Source organism: Mus caroli, chromosome 4 (genome assembly GCF_900094665.2).
Source record: "Mus caroli chromosome 4, CAROLI_EIJ_v1.1, whole genome shotgun sequence".
Taxonomy (NCBI): Eukaryota; Metazoa; Chordata; class Mammalia; order Rodentia; family Muridae; genus Mus; species Mus caroli.
The window spans coordinates 111,046,592-111,063,711 of record NC_034573.1 but is presented as its reverse complement, the minus strand read 5'-3'; the positions used below and the strand labels follow the sequence as shown (position 1 = coordinate 111,063,711).

Below are 17,120 nucleotides of genomic sequence, written 5' to 3'. Positions count from 1 at the left end.
AATTGACGCTAAGAACAGCAGTCTACAAGTTAGAAGACCTACTGTTCTCAGATTCTGTGACTTCTAAAACAGCCCTTGAAGGAGGGGTTAACCCATCTTCAGCACTGAAAGGAGGGGACTGAGGCCTAGAGAGGTGAAGTGACTAGCTTAAGACTACCCAGCTGAGCCGGGCGTGGTGGCGCACGCCTTTAATCCCAGCACTCGGGAGGCAGAGGCAGGCGGATTTCTGAGTTCGAGGCCAGCCTNAAAAAAAAAAAAAAAAAAAAAAAAAAAAAAAAAAAAGACTACCCAGCTAAGAAGGAGATGAGTTAGTGCCTTATCCTTGACTTGCCTGCTCCCTTTTCTGTAGAGAGCTGACCTCAGGGCCCTCACCTCCACACTCAGGAAAGACAAACTATATTAGTCTGAGGATGACAGGGTCAGGTAGAGAGGATCTATAAGGGAGCAGGGTAGCACACTTATGTCTGATCTTCTGAATTAACGAAATAAGACTCAAATTCTTTTTTGAGATAAGCTAGAGCTCATCAGGTAGAATCCAGCTTCTTCATGCAGGTTCTTCATGTACAAAAGAGTTGAGTATAACCTGGCCCATGACATGTTTAAAGAGGGGAGAGCTGACCCACAGTGCCATGTGCGCTAAGGAGGGGAGAGAGCCTATCACAAGGCATCCCTACTGGAACCAGACCCTGCCATGGTGGAGATGAAAATCACAGTGACTCCCCACATACCTGGGGAATGATTTAGTTTCCAAAATGACTCCACATCCCTTCTTTCCTTTTTTCCTTTTAACACTCCTGTGGAAAGACCAGGTTGACATGAGACTTTCCATTCTTCACGGGGAGCACTTTGCACATAGAGACAACTTATCCATGTCTCAAGGCAAGGAAACTGAGGTAGCCATGTCTCAGCTACAGCTCTGTGTGACAGCTTTTTCTACTTCATTTTGCCCCCTGCTAGGATATAACACAGGGAGCATGTCTGTCTCAGCCTCATGAAATCTCTCTTATAAAGTCACCTTTCACTTCTTGTTACTGCAATCTTTTTATTTTATACACTTTACACACTCTGTGCTGAGGGAGGCTAGGGTTTGAGGACAGTACAACCTCCTGGCTTCCTGTTGGTATTTCTTCATCACCTTCCTATGAAAGTCATGTGTTTCAGAGGCTAAACTCATATCCAACCATCTGTTCTTTTTGAACACTGTTATTTATCAATAAAGCTCTGTGTTACATTCCCATATTAAAGAGGTTTTTTTGGTGCATAGCTCACTATTTTGTCCCACCCTGTGGGGCAATCCATTCAACTCTCATACCTCCAGTGACTTTCACCTCTCTTCTACTTCAGATATCTACTGCTAAGGTATCTCTCTGGTGTTTATCAGCATTTGGAACAAACACTTCAGAATTTTAACCATGCTCTTCTCTGATACCAACTGGTCATCTTTCTAGCTCTCTCCCAGAGCTGTTATGTTACAATGCTTAGCTGCCAATGATCCCCACTAAGCTCCTCTGGTTCCACTGAATTCTTTATGCACTGTCCTCCTTCCCGGTTCTTGCCTTACTATCACACCATACAACCTTGATTTCCAAACTGTCTTGTCTCATCTCCTATAGAAGACTCTAAGAAACAAAAGAAATCCATAGCTTTTAGAAATTAGTCTCTACCCACAGCTGGCCCCTGAGCTTTCTGGCAAACATTCTTTTCTTTATCCACTGTCTTTCATTGTCTATATGATTGGTCTACTCTCTCACCACTCCTAAAGCCTTCCCTGTTCAGTCCTTTCAATGTTCACTGCTAGCAGTCTTCTTCCTGTGTCAAAGAAAGTGTATCTTCCAATCCATCTGCCTGTGCTCTGGACCCCCACTACTTCCCACCATTCCTTTCTTCTCTGCCTTAACCTCTCAGAAGTTCAAGTTATCTATTGGCAATCATGCCCAAGTGCTCTGCTCAATAAGAATTTCTTTGGACTCACAGGTCCTCTCATCTGTCTTTATTTTGATCAATTTCTCAACTCATGGCAATACCCTCCCCATGTCTCTTGATAAGATTACCAAACTACCTACCAATTACTGAGTTGTGTAGATATTCCTCAGGTCTGCTGCTAAACATTCTTGGGAGTGTTCAGCCACCATCCATCCAATACCCCCTTCTCCTCACACTGGGTGCCTTTCCTGCTGCGTAATCCCCGGTTTCTGCTCCCACTTTTCCCACTTGGCCTACTAGGCACCCATCTTTGGTAAGCTGCTCTTCTCATCCCACCTTTACTCCTGGGGACTCATTTACTTGTAAAGTTTCAACAGTAATTGATGAATGGTTTCCAAACACTTAAGCTCTGCACTCTTCCTATGAATCTGACCTGCACTAGCTGCTGTCTGCTGTATATCTCCAAGATGACTCATGCTCCTCCCTCCCTTCCACCTCTAGATCTTTCATAGAGAATGGCACACCATTCAGCAAACTGTATCTAGATCTCTAAACCTAGGAGACAGTCCCCACTTCCTCCTTCCTCACTGTCTTCAAGCTTTTCTAAATTAATCTAGTGAGAAGTTTCTAACACTATCCTAATTTTCAGGCTGTTCTCACTTCGGTTCTGGCCCATTCTTTCTAGTCTTGTCCCTCAAGTCCAGGTTCAAGCCAGCACTCCGTTATTCAGACAGAGTTCTGTTTGTGTCTTGCCTCTGATCACCACTGGTAGACTAGCTCTGCCAGAATGATCAACTCTAAACTCATCAGTTTGGAAGTTTTCCATACTATAAGCCCTAACTCTGACACTGTTTCAGCAATGCCAAAGCCATACAGTCCCCATGAGGCTGATTCTATGCTCTGCCTTTAGCTCCATTCGGTCCCTTTTTGTTCTAAGTCTTTGGCTCCCAATTTATGTTTTTTTTTTTTTAAACCAAGCCCAGAACACCAATAACATCCCAGATGGCTGGGCAAGGTACAAAGGTGAGTATAGCCCCAGTCCTAACACCCAGTAGGGCAGCAAAACTAGTTTCCCTTAGTACTCTTTGATCCCAGGCACAAGGGAAGAAAGGGCAAAGAGTCATGAGGACCGCAGAGCCCTCATCAGCTTACCCTTAGAGCAGAGCCTACGCACAGCAGAGACAGTGCTTAACGGGAGGCCACAGGAGGGAAGCAAGGGCCGATAGCCAGGAGTCCGAAGGTTTTGGGATGTGCTGACAAGGTTGGCAGGCTTCAAGGCAGAATCCATCAGGTCTGAGTGTGTCTCCAAGGACCGGGCCAGGCTATTCCCCAGGACAAAGGTTTCACCTGGAAAATAATAAAACCAGAGTTAAAGGTAGGGACTAGCTTGGAGGGACTGGCAGAGTGCTGGCTCCAGGTACCTTCCTGAGTGGAACAAGAGGCAGCAAGACATAAAGCTCTACAAGGACTCAGGACACCTGTGTATCACTCCTGGCTCCTGGCTCAGGAGCTCAGGACTTGGATTCCTCCCTGGACTCTCTTTCTGGAATTCCTTTTGGCCTGAGACAGTAGTAGTCCTTCCTTTTCTGGAGAAGGACAACTGAAAAGGAATAGAGTTACTTTAGGCGGAAGATAATTCCTTAGTCCTAAGATGCTAGAAAGAGGATAAGGGCTGTGGGAAAGATGCAAATGCTCAGAGGAGGCTTCTGGACGTGTGTGCCCATGCACACACATGTCAAGGCCAGAGGATACTGAGTGTCTTCCTCTAGCATGTTCTGCTTCATTCTCTTGAGACAGGATTTGTCACTGAGCCTGAAGTTCACTGTTTTTTGAACTAGGCTAGCTGGCTAGTGAGATCCCAAGACCTGCCTGCCCTTGACCCCCAATGTTGGAGTTATTAGCACATACAGTCACAATTACTTTTTAATGTGGGCAGGAGGGATTCAAACTCAAATCCTCACTATTTCAGAGCAAGTGCTTTTAATTACTGAGCCAGTAAATCCTGACAGGAGGATTCTTTAGAAGCTGATCAGCAGGACATCCCAGAAATACTCCATGACGCCTGATTAAAAGCCTGTGTGCAGAGAACCTGTCTCTTCAATGCCCCTAGTCCTTTATCTGTTCCACTGACCTTGTTGCACAGAAGCCAGGGAGTGCAGGCGCAGGCACAGGGTAAGAACGTGACTCTGCAGACACTCCGCTTCTTTTACTACACTGTGGGAAACCCTGAGAAGTTTACCCACACACAGGAAGCCTTCCAAGGGCTTTGTGAACATCTGAAAGCCTTTGAGAAGAGGATCTCATGACAATTATGCACCTCTATGGACGATGTCAGACAGCAGGACCCAGTCGCCAGGGTGTGGGTCTAACCTAAACCTCAGGACGGTATGCTGGCTAGTCTTACGCAACTTGATACAAGCTTGAGTTGTAGGATAGGAGAGACTTTCAGTTGAGAATGCCTCCGTAAGATCATTTTGATGGGGGAGGGCCCAGCCCACTGTGTACCATGCCGCTCCTGGGCTGGTGGTCGTGGGTTCTATTAGAAAGCAGGCTGAATAAGCCATGCGGAATATAATATTCTCTAGATTCAGTGGTTCTCTGACCTGCACTTGAAAAAAACTGCTCGGCTGGGCGTGGTGGCACATGCCTTTAATCTCAGCACTCGGGAGGCAGAGGGAGGCGGATTTCTGAGTTCGAGGCCAGCCTGGTCTATACAGAGAAACCCTGTCTCGAAAAAAAAAAAAAAAACAAAAACTACTCACCCACCCACCCACAATGACTGACTGTTCTCTTAGAAGATTTTTGGCAAACATGTCACTGTTGAGAGTTCTAATGGCTAAAATGCCCTTTTTTTTTTTTTTTTTTTAAAGCTGAAATCTGTCTTCTTACAAATTGTTCCCCATGTTCTACTCTCTGTACTCTGAGTCTTGCCTGTCTTCCCAGGTTCTTCTGGGAGTATTTGTTACCCATGACTTTTCTCCATATTTATTTCCCACCCCTTCCCCTTTCCTCGCTCACTTGCTTGCTACCTTCCAGTAGGAAGGGCTCCAGGAAATGTGGGGGAATGGCAACAAAACAGGTTCAAAGGAAAAGCAAAAAAAAAAAAAGCTACAGGTACTGATGGGGCTCTGCAGAGGGTGGGTAAATAACCAGAAAAATATAGGTGCCAATGAGGTATCAGAGCAGAGGAACAGGCAGGCAGAGAAGACAAGCTACAGAGAAGAGGAGTCAGAAGTCTAGACAAAGCCCTGGCTTGTCTGGGCACAGTTAAAACTACTTGTAAGAAGTAAACAGAAGGCAGGATGCAAGTAGACAACATGCTGAAACCTCCCATGAGGAACAGCTTGGTGGGCAGAGAGGCTCAGAGTTGGTGCAGCCTGTCTGACATGGGGTTGATGGGACTCAGTCACAGCTAGAAAGGGTACCCCTGCTCTTCATCATGACTAGAGGCCCACTGTGGGCATGCCCCCAGCAGCCGCTGAGCGCTGCCGCCACTGTACTTTCCCAGTTCATGAGGGGCAGTGTTCTAAGTTTCTTCTCTTTGTACAGCTCCCTCTCAGGCACCTCCTCTTGCAGATTTCCAGTCAGGCCTTTCATCCGGGAAACAGAGCCCAGGGCTCCCAAATGACAATGGCTGAGAATATTTAACACGTTGTCTTTGTCTGTTCCAACTCCAGCCTATCCAATACAACATTCTAACTGAAGGACTGTTCTTATAGGTTCTGATGTTTAAAAAAAGGCAATATAGAGCAGGTAGTTTAAGAAGTTTCCTCTGAAGAAAAGAACCACCTGAGAGGCATGAGACAGCTGCAGGGACCAGATGTTTGGTTGACATGCAGGCAAAAGGAGGAGTTTAGGTATCTTTTTACCTCAAATCACACAAGCAATCCTCATTTGGGGCAGAAGTCTAGAGGGGTCAGAGGAGACTGGTTGTGTGGCTCTTCCCTGAGTACATTCTCTAGAAGTGATACTTTCGTCAGAAGTCTTTTCATTAAGAGTCTGATGAAAAGACATCAGGAAAGGGAGTGTGGGAGTGAGACCCATGCAGAAGCCCCAGGCACCTTTCAGACTCTCGCACCTGAGACAGACAGAGTAGCCCCAGGCTGACGTACCTCCTCTCTACTTAGGGCACCATCACAGGTGTCTTTTAAAGAACAATTCCTCCCTCTTAACACCAACCTACCTCTCTCTGTTTCGACCAAGCTTTCCTCCCTCCCTCGGTTCTGTGTCCTGTATTCCAGATCAGAGCTGCCGAGCTCCACTCATTCTTCAAGCAGCCTGGGAAGTGCTTAGTCACTGACCTAGCCACGTGGCATCCGCTTTCTCATTGTGGCTCTGGTATGTTAACTAAAAAGTTATTTTCCAGCCTAGTTGGAAACAGCAGGAACTTGAATGGACTTGTTAGACTGGCAATGCTAGAAGTTAGGGCCACGTGCCAAAGGAAAGAATGGATGGCCAGTCAGAAGGAACAACTTCCTCAATCTCTAGACTGAGAGTAAACCTTGTAGCTAGCAAAGGAGAGCAACATGAGGCCTTTGATTCGTACCGAGAGATGTGCTGGGGCTTCTTGGGCTGCACAGAAGGAACCCATAGGACAACTTCTCAAGACAGGGGTCCAGAGGAAAGAGAGATTCTAGAATGACAGCAAAATTCTGAAGACTTAAAGTGGCAGAAAACCAAAATCCCCTAGATTAACCCAGATGTGGCAAGGGTAAAGGGCAGAAACCACATCTCTGGACAGTGGGTGCTAGGCTCGCAGGCGCTCCTGGCTGCACAGCCACAGCTCAGCCCAGTCCCCATCCCAGCTCCTACCTGGTAGGTACCTGTCGTGGTTGTGATTATACTCTGTGGCAGTGAGTGATAAGTGAGTCTGTGTAAAGGGCTGGTTGCCAAAAAGATTATCACTTCGAAGGTTGTGGCAGAGCTTCTCCAGGAAACGGAGGACATAGGTGATGCTGTTGACTGCTGGGAGGTTGAGTGTGTGCTGTTCCCGGTCAAACACAGCTGTGGAGTTAAGTACACAAAGAAGTAAGTTGTACAGCGATGGGCCGTGCCGGCTGGAGAAGCTCAGCTCATGTGTGTCTTAGGCTTGGCAGGTTACAAAAACGGCAGTGCCAGGCTGCTTGCCCACTTTCCCTTGCTCAAGGGCTTTGATTTTTGCCTCTAACTCCAAAGGGTGTGTAATCATGGGAGTGCCAGGCCAGGTCTGTTGCACCCTCAGGGCTCTGGTGTGGTCTGACTCAACCTGTGTAAACAACTACGAACATAATGCTATCTGCTTCATCACCTGGCTGGGCCTCTTTCAGGAAGTGCGCTCACCTAGGGTGCTGTGTTCACAAGAAATCTGCCCAACAACAGGGAGGCTATGCCGAAATAATACTGCTGTTGCTAGCAGCGGCCTAGACATACAATTTCCAATCTACATCAGGATTTGGACAACATTGGGAAATGTTTCACACTTGTTTTTATTTTTACATACTATCTATTTCTATCAAAATATTGTCATAATTTTTAAAAAGCAAAAGGCTCATGTAAGTGTCTTTGAGGGAAGTGAGGAATTGGAAATCTGGGGAGATAAATCACTCAAGAAAGTTTTAAAGAGGAAGAACTCTAGGCAGTAGAGGTGAAGAGCAACCGCAGGCAGTTAGGACGCCTCAGACCCTGCAGACTGCTGCAAAGGAGGCCAGAGAGTGGTCTGGGCCTCAAGACATGGTTTGAATGTATCTGCAGTACCCATCCTCCATGCATCCATTGACTGTCTAGACTTGCCTCTGTAACATTTCTGTTGTCACCCTTCTATAGAGTATGTAGATTTTCTTTTCCACCATTGCAGACATGAGCCTGTCATAGTCTGTTTTCCCTTTTCCTGGCTAGTGTTTGGCAGAAACCTCTGCCACACAGTAAAGGCTCAACAGGTATTTGCTAAAAGGACTATTTGGCTGTTTATGCTTCCTGTCAGCTGGCTCCTTAATACCATAGCAGCTTGCTAAGGGGAAAGGGAGTGGACTATAAGGAAACATTAGAGTAAAGACTGGAAGGCATAAGGTAGGTCAAGCCACTGTAGCTTTGGTGGGTAAAAATAAGATTTTGGACTTAAGAAAACCAAAAAGAAATAGAGCACAGCAGGAAAGTATCGTCAGTTACTGCAGAAAAAGTACCATACTGTTAAATCAAGCTTGCATTTTCCCTCTATCCTGGAATTCAGCTCTCTTGGATGGGTCCTATAGGCCTAGAAGCTTAGGAGGCAGAGAAATGAAAGGAGGTCAAAGGTCCTCTGGAGCCAGTTGAGGAAATTCTTTTGCTGCAACAACATAGGCCCTATGTATTTTCCCCATGAAATGGCTTTAAGCAACACTCATATTTTCTGTGTGTAGACCAAAGTTTAGAAGTTGTGTTAGGTATTTTTGGCAGAGGTATTTGGTATATACTATATGGTATTCAGGTTATATAAGTTCAGCAGAGCCTGGGAACTGGCAGTAAGGGCTCTGGAGGAATGAGATACGTTTGCATCCTCTAGAGCCTATGAGTATGAATTCAGTACTAGGATCTCTCATCAGAATGAAGGTCTGACACTCGGGTTAGGAGGCCAAACTAGCCCAAAAGTTTACCTGAAATGACTTCACCGCCGTGGCCCTGTTTGAGGAAGCTGAAGACAGTTTTCTGGTGATAAGCACAGTCAATGCAAGCCTGGACAGCCTGCTGCAGCACCACAGAGGCACGGGCAGGCCCAAAATGGTCAGGGAGTTGTTGGATCTTCTTCTTATCCAGGTGGGGGCCCGTGCTGCCGCTCTTGTTCAAGTAGATACAAACTACAGGAAACAAAGAACCCAGGAACCTTAGAGTGTGCCTGGCAGAGAGAAGTCAGAGAGCAGCTCTCTTCCATCTGCTCAACTCTGGACTTAGCTCCACTGGGATTCCCCACAACTATGCAGCAGAGCACTGTAGGTGATGAAGAAGGTTTAGACAATCCAGTGCCTAGTTGCTACCAGCCCAAGCTGCACCACCAAAAACTCAAAACAAAGCCCATTAGGAGAACAACACAGAACAGAAATCAAGGCACAGGCCTTGTGTTTTGTTTTCTGGTCCCCTAAAAGAAAGTGTAAACTTTGAAGAAGACTCAAGAATCAAACTGCCTTTTCTCCTAACCTAAAGATAGCTAACTGGCAGGACAAAAGTTCCCATGAAGGTGGATCTAAGGGTCAATCTATGAAAAGAAGGATCAGTCGGTCTGACTGTTAAGAAATGGGGACAGGGACTATGACGATGTTTAGTAGATCAAGTGCTTAATGTAAAGTGTGAGGACTGGAGTTAGTACCACAAGAATCCATGTAAAGGCATGGTGGACCACCTCTAATCCAAACCCTTGGAAGGCAGAGTCCGAAGTTCCCCGGAGCTTGCTAGCTACCTAGACTATCCTACATTGGTGAGCTTTGGGTTTAACTGAGAGACCTTGCCTCATTGAATAAGGTAGAAAGAGATTGAGGAAAACTATTGGCACACACATGTATGTACATACCACACACACACAAGGAAATAAAACACAAACAGTGCATGTTGTTGAACATCTGTAATCCCAGCACTTAGGATGCTGAGGCAGAATTCTGGGTTCCAGGCAAGCTTGAGGTAATATTAAGTAGACTCAAAACCTCCCCAAATTTAAGAGAACAAACAAGAACAAATAACAAAAGGCAAAATGTAAAAAGAAAAGAAAAAGGAAAAGAAAAAAAAAAGGCTTTTCATGTTTGGCAGTGTGACCCTTGTTCTAAAGTCACTAAAAATAGAGAAACTCAGAGATAAGATACATAATAAGAACACAAATATTCATAGCAGTAGTTTATTCACAATAACCTCAAATGAAAACCAGCTTAGGTATTCATCAACAGGAGAATGAACACACAAATTATGGTATGTTCATCTGAAGGAAAACCACATGGCAGAAAGAAAACTTTCAAGTATAGATATCAACAACAACAACAACAACAAAACTTTGAAAAATGGCTTTCAAAAGTGAGTTTCAAAAATATTTTTTGAGTAAAAGAAATGAGATTCAAGAGTACAGACGGGCGGCATGGCTAATTTATATCAAATTCCAGCTCTGGGAACTCTAATTTATGTTAAGAATACTGCAATCAGATTAGCGGCAGAGACTGACGCAAGAGCCTGATGGACTTCTGGGGCAGTGGCGGTGTTCTGCGTCTTTATCACAGTGGCAGTGGGGAGGAGTTACACAGGTGCTGAGATTTATTAAAACTCAGCAAATTATATGAGTGTACAATAGACTTGCAACTAAGATTTATTTTACTGATGTAAATCTTATATAATTATTCTAATAGTGATTTTAAAAATTAATTATACATGGGTCATATGGTAAAATACCAAAGACCAAACTATGTAACCTCTAGAAGACTGTCCATTTTAGAACATGGCTTTCATGACTCTAATTGATCTCTGTCGCACTTGACCAATAGACAGCAGTAGGTCTGGGCCTAGGATTAAGAAAGCAGCAGCTTCTACTTTCTATTTCTTGGGATAATTACTCTTTGGTCCCAACTCTATGTGTGGGAAAACAAATTATTTTGTGAAGAGGTTCATGTAGAGAAACAGGCAGAACCATTATGCCAGCCATGTGTAAAAGTGAATCCCCAAACCTAATTAGCCCCTCCTCCCCCGGCCCAATCTAGCACTGTATGTAATAGATGAGCTGTCTCTACCTAATCAGCCCTTAGTGTTTCAAAATTTAGTTCTGTAGTAGTTTATCACATAGCAAAAGTGTATCAGAATAGATTCTTTTTTTAAAAAGATTTATTTATTTCTTTCATGTATGTGAGTACACTGTCGCTGTCTTCAGACACACCAGAAGAGGGTATTATAGATGGTTGTGAGCCACCATGTGGTTGCTGGGCATGGAACTCGGGGTCTCTGGAAGAGCAGTCAGTGCTGTTAACCGCAGAGCCATCTCTCCAGCCCCCAGAATAAATTCTAATACAAGATGCTTCAGTAGCAAATGCTAAGCATACAGCACTAGATTTGGAACCAGAGGTAGAAAGCAGCAAAAGCAAAGCACTAGTGTGAACTCAGACCCCTCCCTGGGATATTTCTTTCCTTTGGTGCTGGGGATCAAATCCAGGGCCTCATCCAAGCTAAGCAAGCGCTTAGCTACCACTGAGCTACATTCCTAGCCCCTTTAATAGAGGTTTTTTTTTTTGTTTTTTTTTTTTGTTTTTTTTTTTGTGGTTTTTCGAGACAGGGTTTCTCTGTTTAGCCCTGGCTGTCCTGGCACTCACTTTGTAGACCAGGCTGGCCTCGAACTCAGAAATCCGCCTGCCTCTGCCTCCCGAGTGCTGGGAATAAAGGTGTGCGCCACCACGCCCGGCTTTAATAGAGTTTTAATGGAAGCCTAAAGTTGCCCAGAAAGCTATCAGTGAGAGTTTAAAGGAAGGTGAAGGATGGGGGTGGGAGGGACAATGTGCTAGGAGGTACTGAAAGTTTGATATGACTGCTGCCCATAATAACAAAGCAGGAGATGTTCTTGATGAGCTCAATGAAATAGCTAAGGTGTTTTAAAGCCATCAAAGCGTTGCCTGTCTTCTTACTGTTTATGATAAAATGTAAGATGAGAGAGAAAAATCCTTTTTTAAGAGGTAAGAAAGAAGGTGGGATCATGGTGTCACATGTCTTTGATCCCAGCATTCATATCGGAGACAGGTGGATTTCTGAGTTTGAGGTCAGGTTAGTCTACATCATGAGTACCAGGACAACTAAGATTACACAGTGAGACCCTGTTTCAAAAATCCAAACCAAACAAAAGTCAGAAAGATACACGAATATGCTTCATAGATTTGTTTTAGGCCAAAGATTTCCATAGGAATTTGCTAAGGAAATCCTTGCAGACTCTGTTATACTACAATTTTTAAATATTTTAATTAAAATACAGTTACATAAATTTCACTTTTCCTTCCATTTCATCTCAAATTCATGGCCTCTTATTCTTTAATTACTAAGGTTCTCCAGGGTGCTGTCTTTTAGCTGTAGCTGCAGAAGAGGCACAAAGTAGAGAAGGGTTTATTTTCAGAAACCTTTGTCACTCATCTTGAACCCTGATGCTACTCAGAAAAACCTCAAACTGTTAAGATAGTTCTTTTGTTAGAATGATTGCTAATATTGGACTTAGAAGGTTCAGAGGCAGTACAAAATGGAAAACACCTATTCTTTCAGCCCTGCATCTTCATCTTTTTGGACTCCCAACTTTTCATAGGCAAGGAGAAAGGAGAATACCTACTTGTCTAATGGCAAAGGACAAAACAGAAGTTTACAACGTCTAAGAGACAACACTGGATCTAGTTAAGGAACTGCCACATGTGCTCATTTGAATTTCACAATTTCTGCAATTAGTGATTGCTACGCACAATAAACCTATCCCGACCCTGTTCACAGTCACGTGTTCCCTATATGAAAAAGCACATCTAAGTCTTGTGGCTAAGAAATTTCACTTACCTGTACCTCGTTCAGAGGACCTGCTGCCTGACATTGCAAAGAGAAGACACTTTTGATGAAGAGTCCTGTGAAGGACTGAGAATTTAGCTTCTCAAATAAGAAAAATACAAATAATTTATATTTAGGGAGTTGTCTGAGGTGGTTTTAAAATATAGCTCATGATTCTTTAATCCTCCCACACTGAGAGGTGAGGTCTGATTAGGGATCCCTATTCTTGAATTTAGGTTCCATGGTTCACTGACCAACAGAATATGGTTGAAATAATGCTATGCTAAGTTTGGGGCCTGGGCATTAGTGTCTTTCTAACAATATTCTATTAATAATGAGTATGTGGCTAGGACAAGTTGGAGTTATCTGGGAAGAGGTATCTCAATTGAAAAAATGCCTCCATTCAATTGGCTTACAGGAAAATCTGTTGGTCATTTATTTTCTTGATTGATAATTGATGTAGGGACCAACCTAGTGTGGGCGCCTGGGCAGGTGGTCCTGGATGGTATAAGAAGGCAGGCTGGGGCTGGTGAGATGGCTCAGTGGGTAAGAGCACCCGACTGCTCTTCCGAAGGTCCAGAGTTCAAATCCCAGCAACCACATGGTGGCTCACAACCATCCATAACGTAATCTGACTCCCTCTTCTGGAGTGTCTGAAGACAGCGACAGTGTACTTACATATAATAAAAAAAATAAATAAAAAAAAAAAAGAAAAAAAAAAGAAGGCAGGCTGAGTAAATCACCAGGTTGCTGCCCTGAATTCCTTTAAGGGTGGACTATTATGTGAAAGTGCAAGCCAAATAAACCCCTTCCTCCTCCACAAATTGTGTTTGGTCGTGCTGTTTTCTAGGATGAACAAAGAATCAGTTGCCCAAAGAATTTAAGATCAACTTGGATAATATTGAAAGACTGTCTCAAAATAAAACACCAAAGAATCAAAACAAACAAAAAGCTCATTAACAAAAACCAGAACAACATAAATTAAAAGTCAGGTGGAAAAAAAATCATCTTATCTATAGGATAACATCTCAGAATCATACAAAAAGAAAATATAAACTAAATTATTGAAAGAAAAGCTCCCACCAACACAAACTTCTGAACCCTGTAAAAATTCTCCTTCAAATGTAAAGGAGAAATAAAAAGAAAAGCTAAAATAGCGTGGCAGTGGTGGTGTATGCCTTTAATCCTAGCACTTGGGAGGCAGAGGCAGGCGGATTTCTGAGGTTCGAGGCCAGCCTACAAAGAGAAACCCTGTCTCGAAAAACCAAAAAACAAAAAAAAAAAAAGAGAGAAAAAAAGCTAAAATAGCATCCTCTAAGAAATGTTAAGTTCTTTAGTAAGATATAGATCAGAAATAGATTATAAAGAAGGAAGGGCTAAGGAGTATAGCTCAGTGATAGAATACTTGCCTAGTATGTACAAGACCCTAGTCTGGATTTCCAAAGCAAGCAAGCAAGCAAGTAAATAAATAAATAAATAAATAAGAAAAACTAAATGAAGACAAATGTTTTTATTCTTAATTACTAAAATTTATTCTAAATAATTATCAACAATATATTTGATTACCAGAGCTTATATGTAAATATATATGTGTATATATATATATACACACACACACACACATACATATATGCTTAAATATACATGAAATTATTAATACCAACATCTTAGTCATTCAACTGTTCTACTGCTGCAAAGAGGCACCATGACCAAAGCAACTCTTTTTTAGTTTATTTGGTTTATTTTTTTTCTTGAGACAGGGTCTCCCCCTTCAGAGTCCTGGCTGTCCTGGAACTCACTATGTAGATAATGCTGGCCTCAAACTCACAGAGATCTGCCTGCCTCTGCCTCCTGAGTGCTGGGATTCAAGGCCTGTGCCACCATTTACATGTGTGACCAAGGCAACTCTTATAAAACAAACAAACAAACACCATTTAATTGGGAGCTAAAGGAAGTTTACTCCATTCAATAGCGTATTAGAGGTGAAGACAGAGAAAGCTGGGGGCCTGAAACTTCATGACCTCAAAACTTAGTATAGTCACTGCAACCATGGAGTGTATACTGGCAAGTGAACAGACAAACAAAACAAGATATTATAGAGCCCAGAAATAAACTTACAAGAATTCACCTTGTTTTTGACAAAGGAGTAAAAACAGTTTCTTCAATAAATTGTGTTGGAACAACTGAAAATTCATGTGAACCCTTCCCCACCCAAAAGTCAAACAACAAGCAAACAGATAGACAAAGACCTTGTGCATGCTATAGGAAGGCCCTGCATTTTGAAGCTATCTGGAGAGGAAACTATGGCTAAGTACCCCTCCTGTCTCTTGACATTTTAGGGTTTGTGCAGAAAAAACTGTAAGTTTTCAGCCAAGTATCTCAATGCATACACACAAATGAGTACTTTAAGATCGCCCCACTGGAAAGGTATGCATATGCTTTAAAGGTATAGGTATTTTACAGTTACCTTTATAGAAGACATTCTATAAAATGGGGACAGATATGTATGACTTTTGCATGTGCACCTGCACTCAGACCCTAGCCCCCAGGTTGATTTTTCATCCTCCTCAACTACTAGATTTTGCTATGAATCAATCATTTGTTGGCTGGTCTCCAAAGTAAAATTCATTTTCACCGTATCAAGGTTTGTCTTCATTAATGATTGTTTTTCTAAAACTTAGAAGCAGCTTTTCATCTAAATCTGAATGGTGGCAGCCTCACTGGAATGCTATAAGGGATCATTAAGAAGGGAATGTCCCAAGCTAGAGAAATGGTTCAGTGGTTAAGAGCAGCCAGTGCTCTTAACCCAGGACCCAGAGGACCCAGGTTCAATTCCAGCACCCACTTGGCAGCTCACAACTCTAACTCCAGTTCCAGGTGATCCGACTCCCTCATATAGACATATATGCAGGCAAAACACCAATGTACATAAAATAAAAAATAGATTAAAAAAAAAAAGAAGGGAATGTCTCAACTAAGTGAAATCAGCCCTGGCTCTTCTCCAGCTCTGAGTTCACAGGACAGTTGCCCTAGTTTTCCCCCTTCTGACAAATGAAACTTCTCCGAGACAATTTCAAATGCCAACGAGGTTTTTTTGTTTGTTTGTTTGTTTGTTTTTAAATTCTACCTAGATTTAGAAGTGGACAGGGCTAGTTATCGGTAGAAGACTAGAGGAAATGTAGAGACTATGCCCCAGGGGGAACTGCAACTAGATCCATCTTCTGCTCTTACCTGTGGGGGCCTGCATGGCTGAACTTGGGATGGTGGCAGCATCTTGAGGAACAGTGCTGGTGTCCGGTTCAGGGGTGCTGGTTGTTGGTGAAGTGGGTGGTGGGCTCAGCAAAGTCCGAGGTTTCCTCTGTTAAAATGGATGCAGAAAAGTTTGCTACTGTAACAGGTGACTTCTCTCCTCTATCCCTATCACTCAGTATACCCATGAAACCAGTATATTTATGAATGGAACCACATCATCTTTATTTTCTACCTAGTAACTGGCCTCAAAGTTGCATGTACTGAGAATCCTTAGTGACATTTTCTGAATGTATGTATATAATTTTGATCTTCTGAAGAGAAAGAGCTTAATGCACTTGCATGTTAGATTCAGTATCATAAGAACTCCAAATCCTTTGTAAATTAGGCAGATAAAAGCAGAAAGCATGCTATGGTTTAATGTTATTACTTTGTTTCTTTCTCTAAATGGAAATGAACCTCTGACTCTAACAAATGCTTTCTTCTGCCTCTCACCTCTTTAGCTCATTACCTGCTATTTCTTCCCTTAATAATCTAACAGTCCCTAAATATACTACTTCTCTAAAAACCCTACAATTTTATCTGCCTACATCTTTAGAATTTTAAGCTTTCTCTTCAATAGGAAATGTTCTCTCTTGCTCTCTTACTTTTCGTCTTAACTCCATTCTTTGTCCACATTTGTCCAAGTACTATTATATTGCTATCTGCTTACCCACTGATGGCCTTGGTTAACCTATAGAGCTCTCTTTGAGGGTCTGAGTGCTAATCCTCACATGGCACGTGACATAGAAGTATTAATAAATGTTTCTCATGAATCATATAGTAGATATCGGTAACAATAAGGGGGTAAGATCCCCCTTTATTTTCAAGAAGATGGAAAGAGGATATGGTCTACTGTGTTTCAGACTTCATGAGGGACAGAGCAGAAGCAATCATAGTATCATAGGTCTTGGTTTTTAAAGGATCCTAAAGGGCCTTTAATATAATCAGCTTCAATATTTCTGTCTTCCTCTTCCTGAAATAGCCCTCTTACAGCGCCACCTAGTCCCTGAGAAAACATTGGCAACCATAAGGCTTACTACTATTTTGAGATAATTCCTTGTATTTGAAACAAAGACCTTCTGTGCAACTTCCCACTTACTGGCTCTTATTTTGTCTTTGGAGTCTCTCAGATACATACATTCACTCTTTTGATTACCCTCAAGATATACCCACAAGCCTTGGAATCCTTAAGGTTTTCAGCTTCTCCTCTACAACATGAAAACGAGTGTAATAAAGTAATTGTGTAATAGATAGAGGTAATAGTGGTGGTGGTGGTAATGTAATACTAATACTAATCTTATACTAATACTAATAAGAGTGTAGTAGATAGAGCCGGGCGTGGTGGCGCACACCTTTAATCCCAGCACTTGGGAGGCAGAGGCAGGCTGATTTCTGGGTTTGAGGCCAGCCTGGTCTACAAAGTG

At 42.9% G+C, this 17,120-nt stretch overlaps 1 protein-coding gene across 5 annotated transcripts in view; it reads right to left on the bottom strand.

Moving 5' to 3' along the window:
• The window catches only part of LOC110293047 (Scm polycomb group protein homolog 1), a 118,206-nt gene that overhangs the window by 10,403 nt on the left and 90,683 nt on the right, over nt 1–17,120 (bottom strand). For 3 of the 5 annotated variants that reach the window (XM_029475976.1, XM_021160806.2, XM_021160808.2), the window contains 5 exons: nt 15,637–15,763; nt 8,532–8,732; nt 6,736–6,927; nt 3,076–3,270; nt 729–794 (listed from right to left, as the gene is read on the bottom strand). In XM_029475976.1, the coding sequence (XP_029331836.1) occupies nt 729–794; nt 3,076–3,270; nt 6,736–6,927; nt 8,532–8,732; nt 15,637–15,763 (781 nt within the window). Of the gene's footprint in view, nt 1–728; nt 795–3,075; nt 3,271–6,469; nt 6,557–6,735; nt 6,928–8,531; nt 8,733–15,636; nt 15,764–17,120 lie in introns of all 5 variants that reach the window. The other 2 variants (XM_029475974.1, XM_029475975.1) reach the window with 1 other exon arrangement.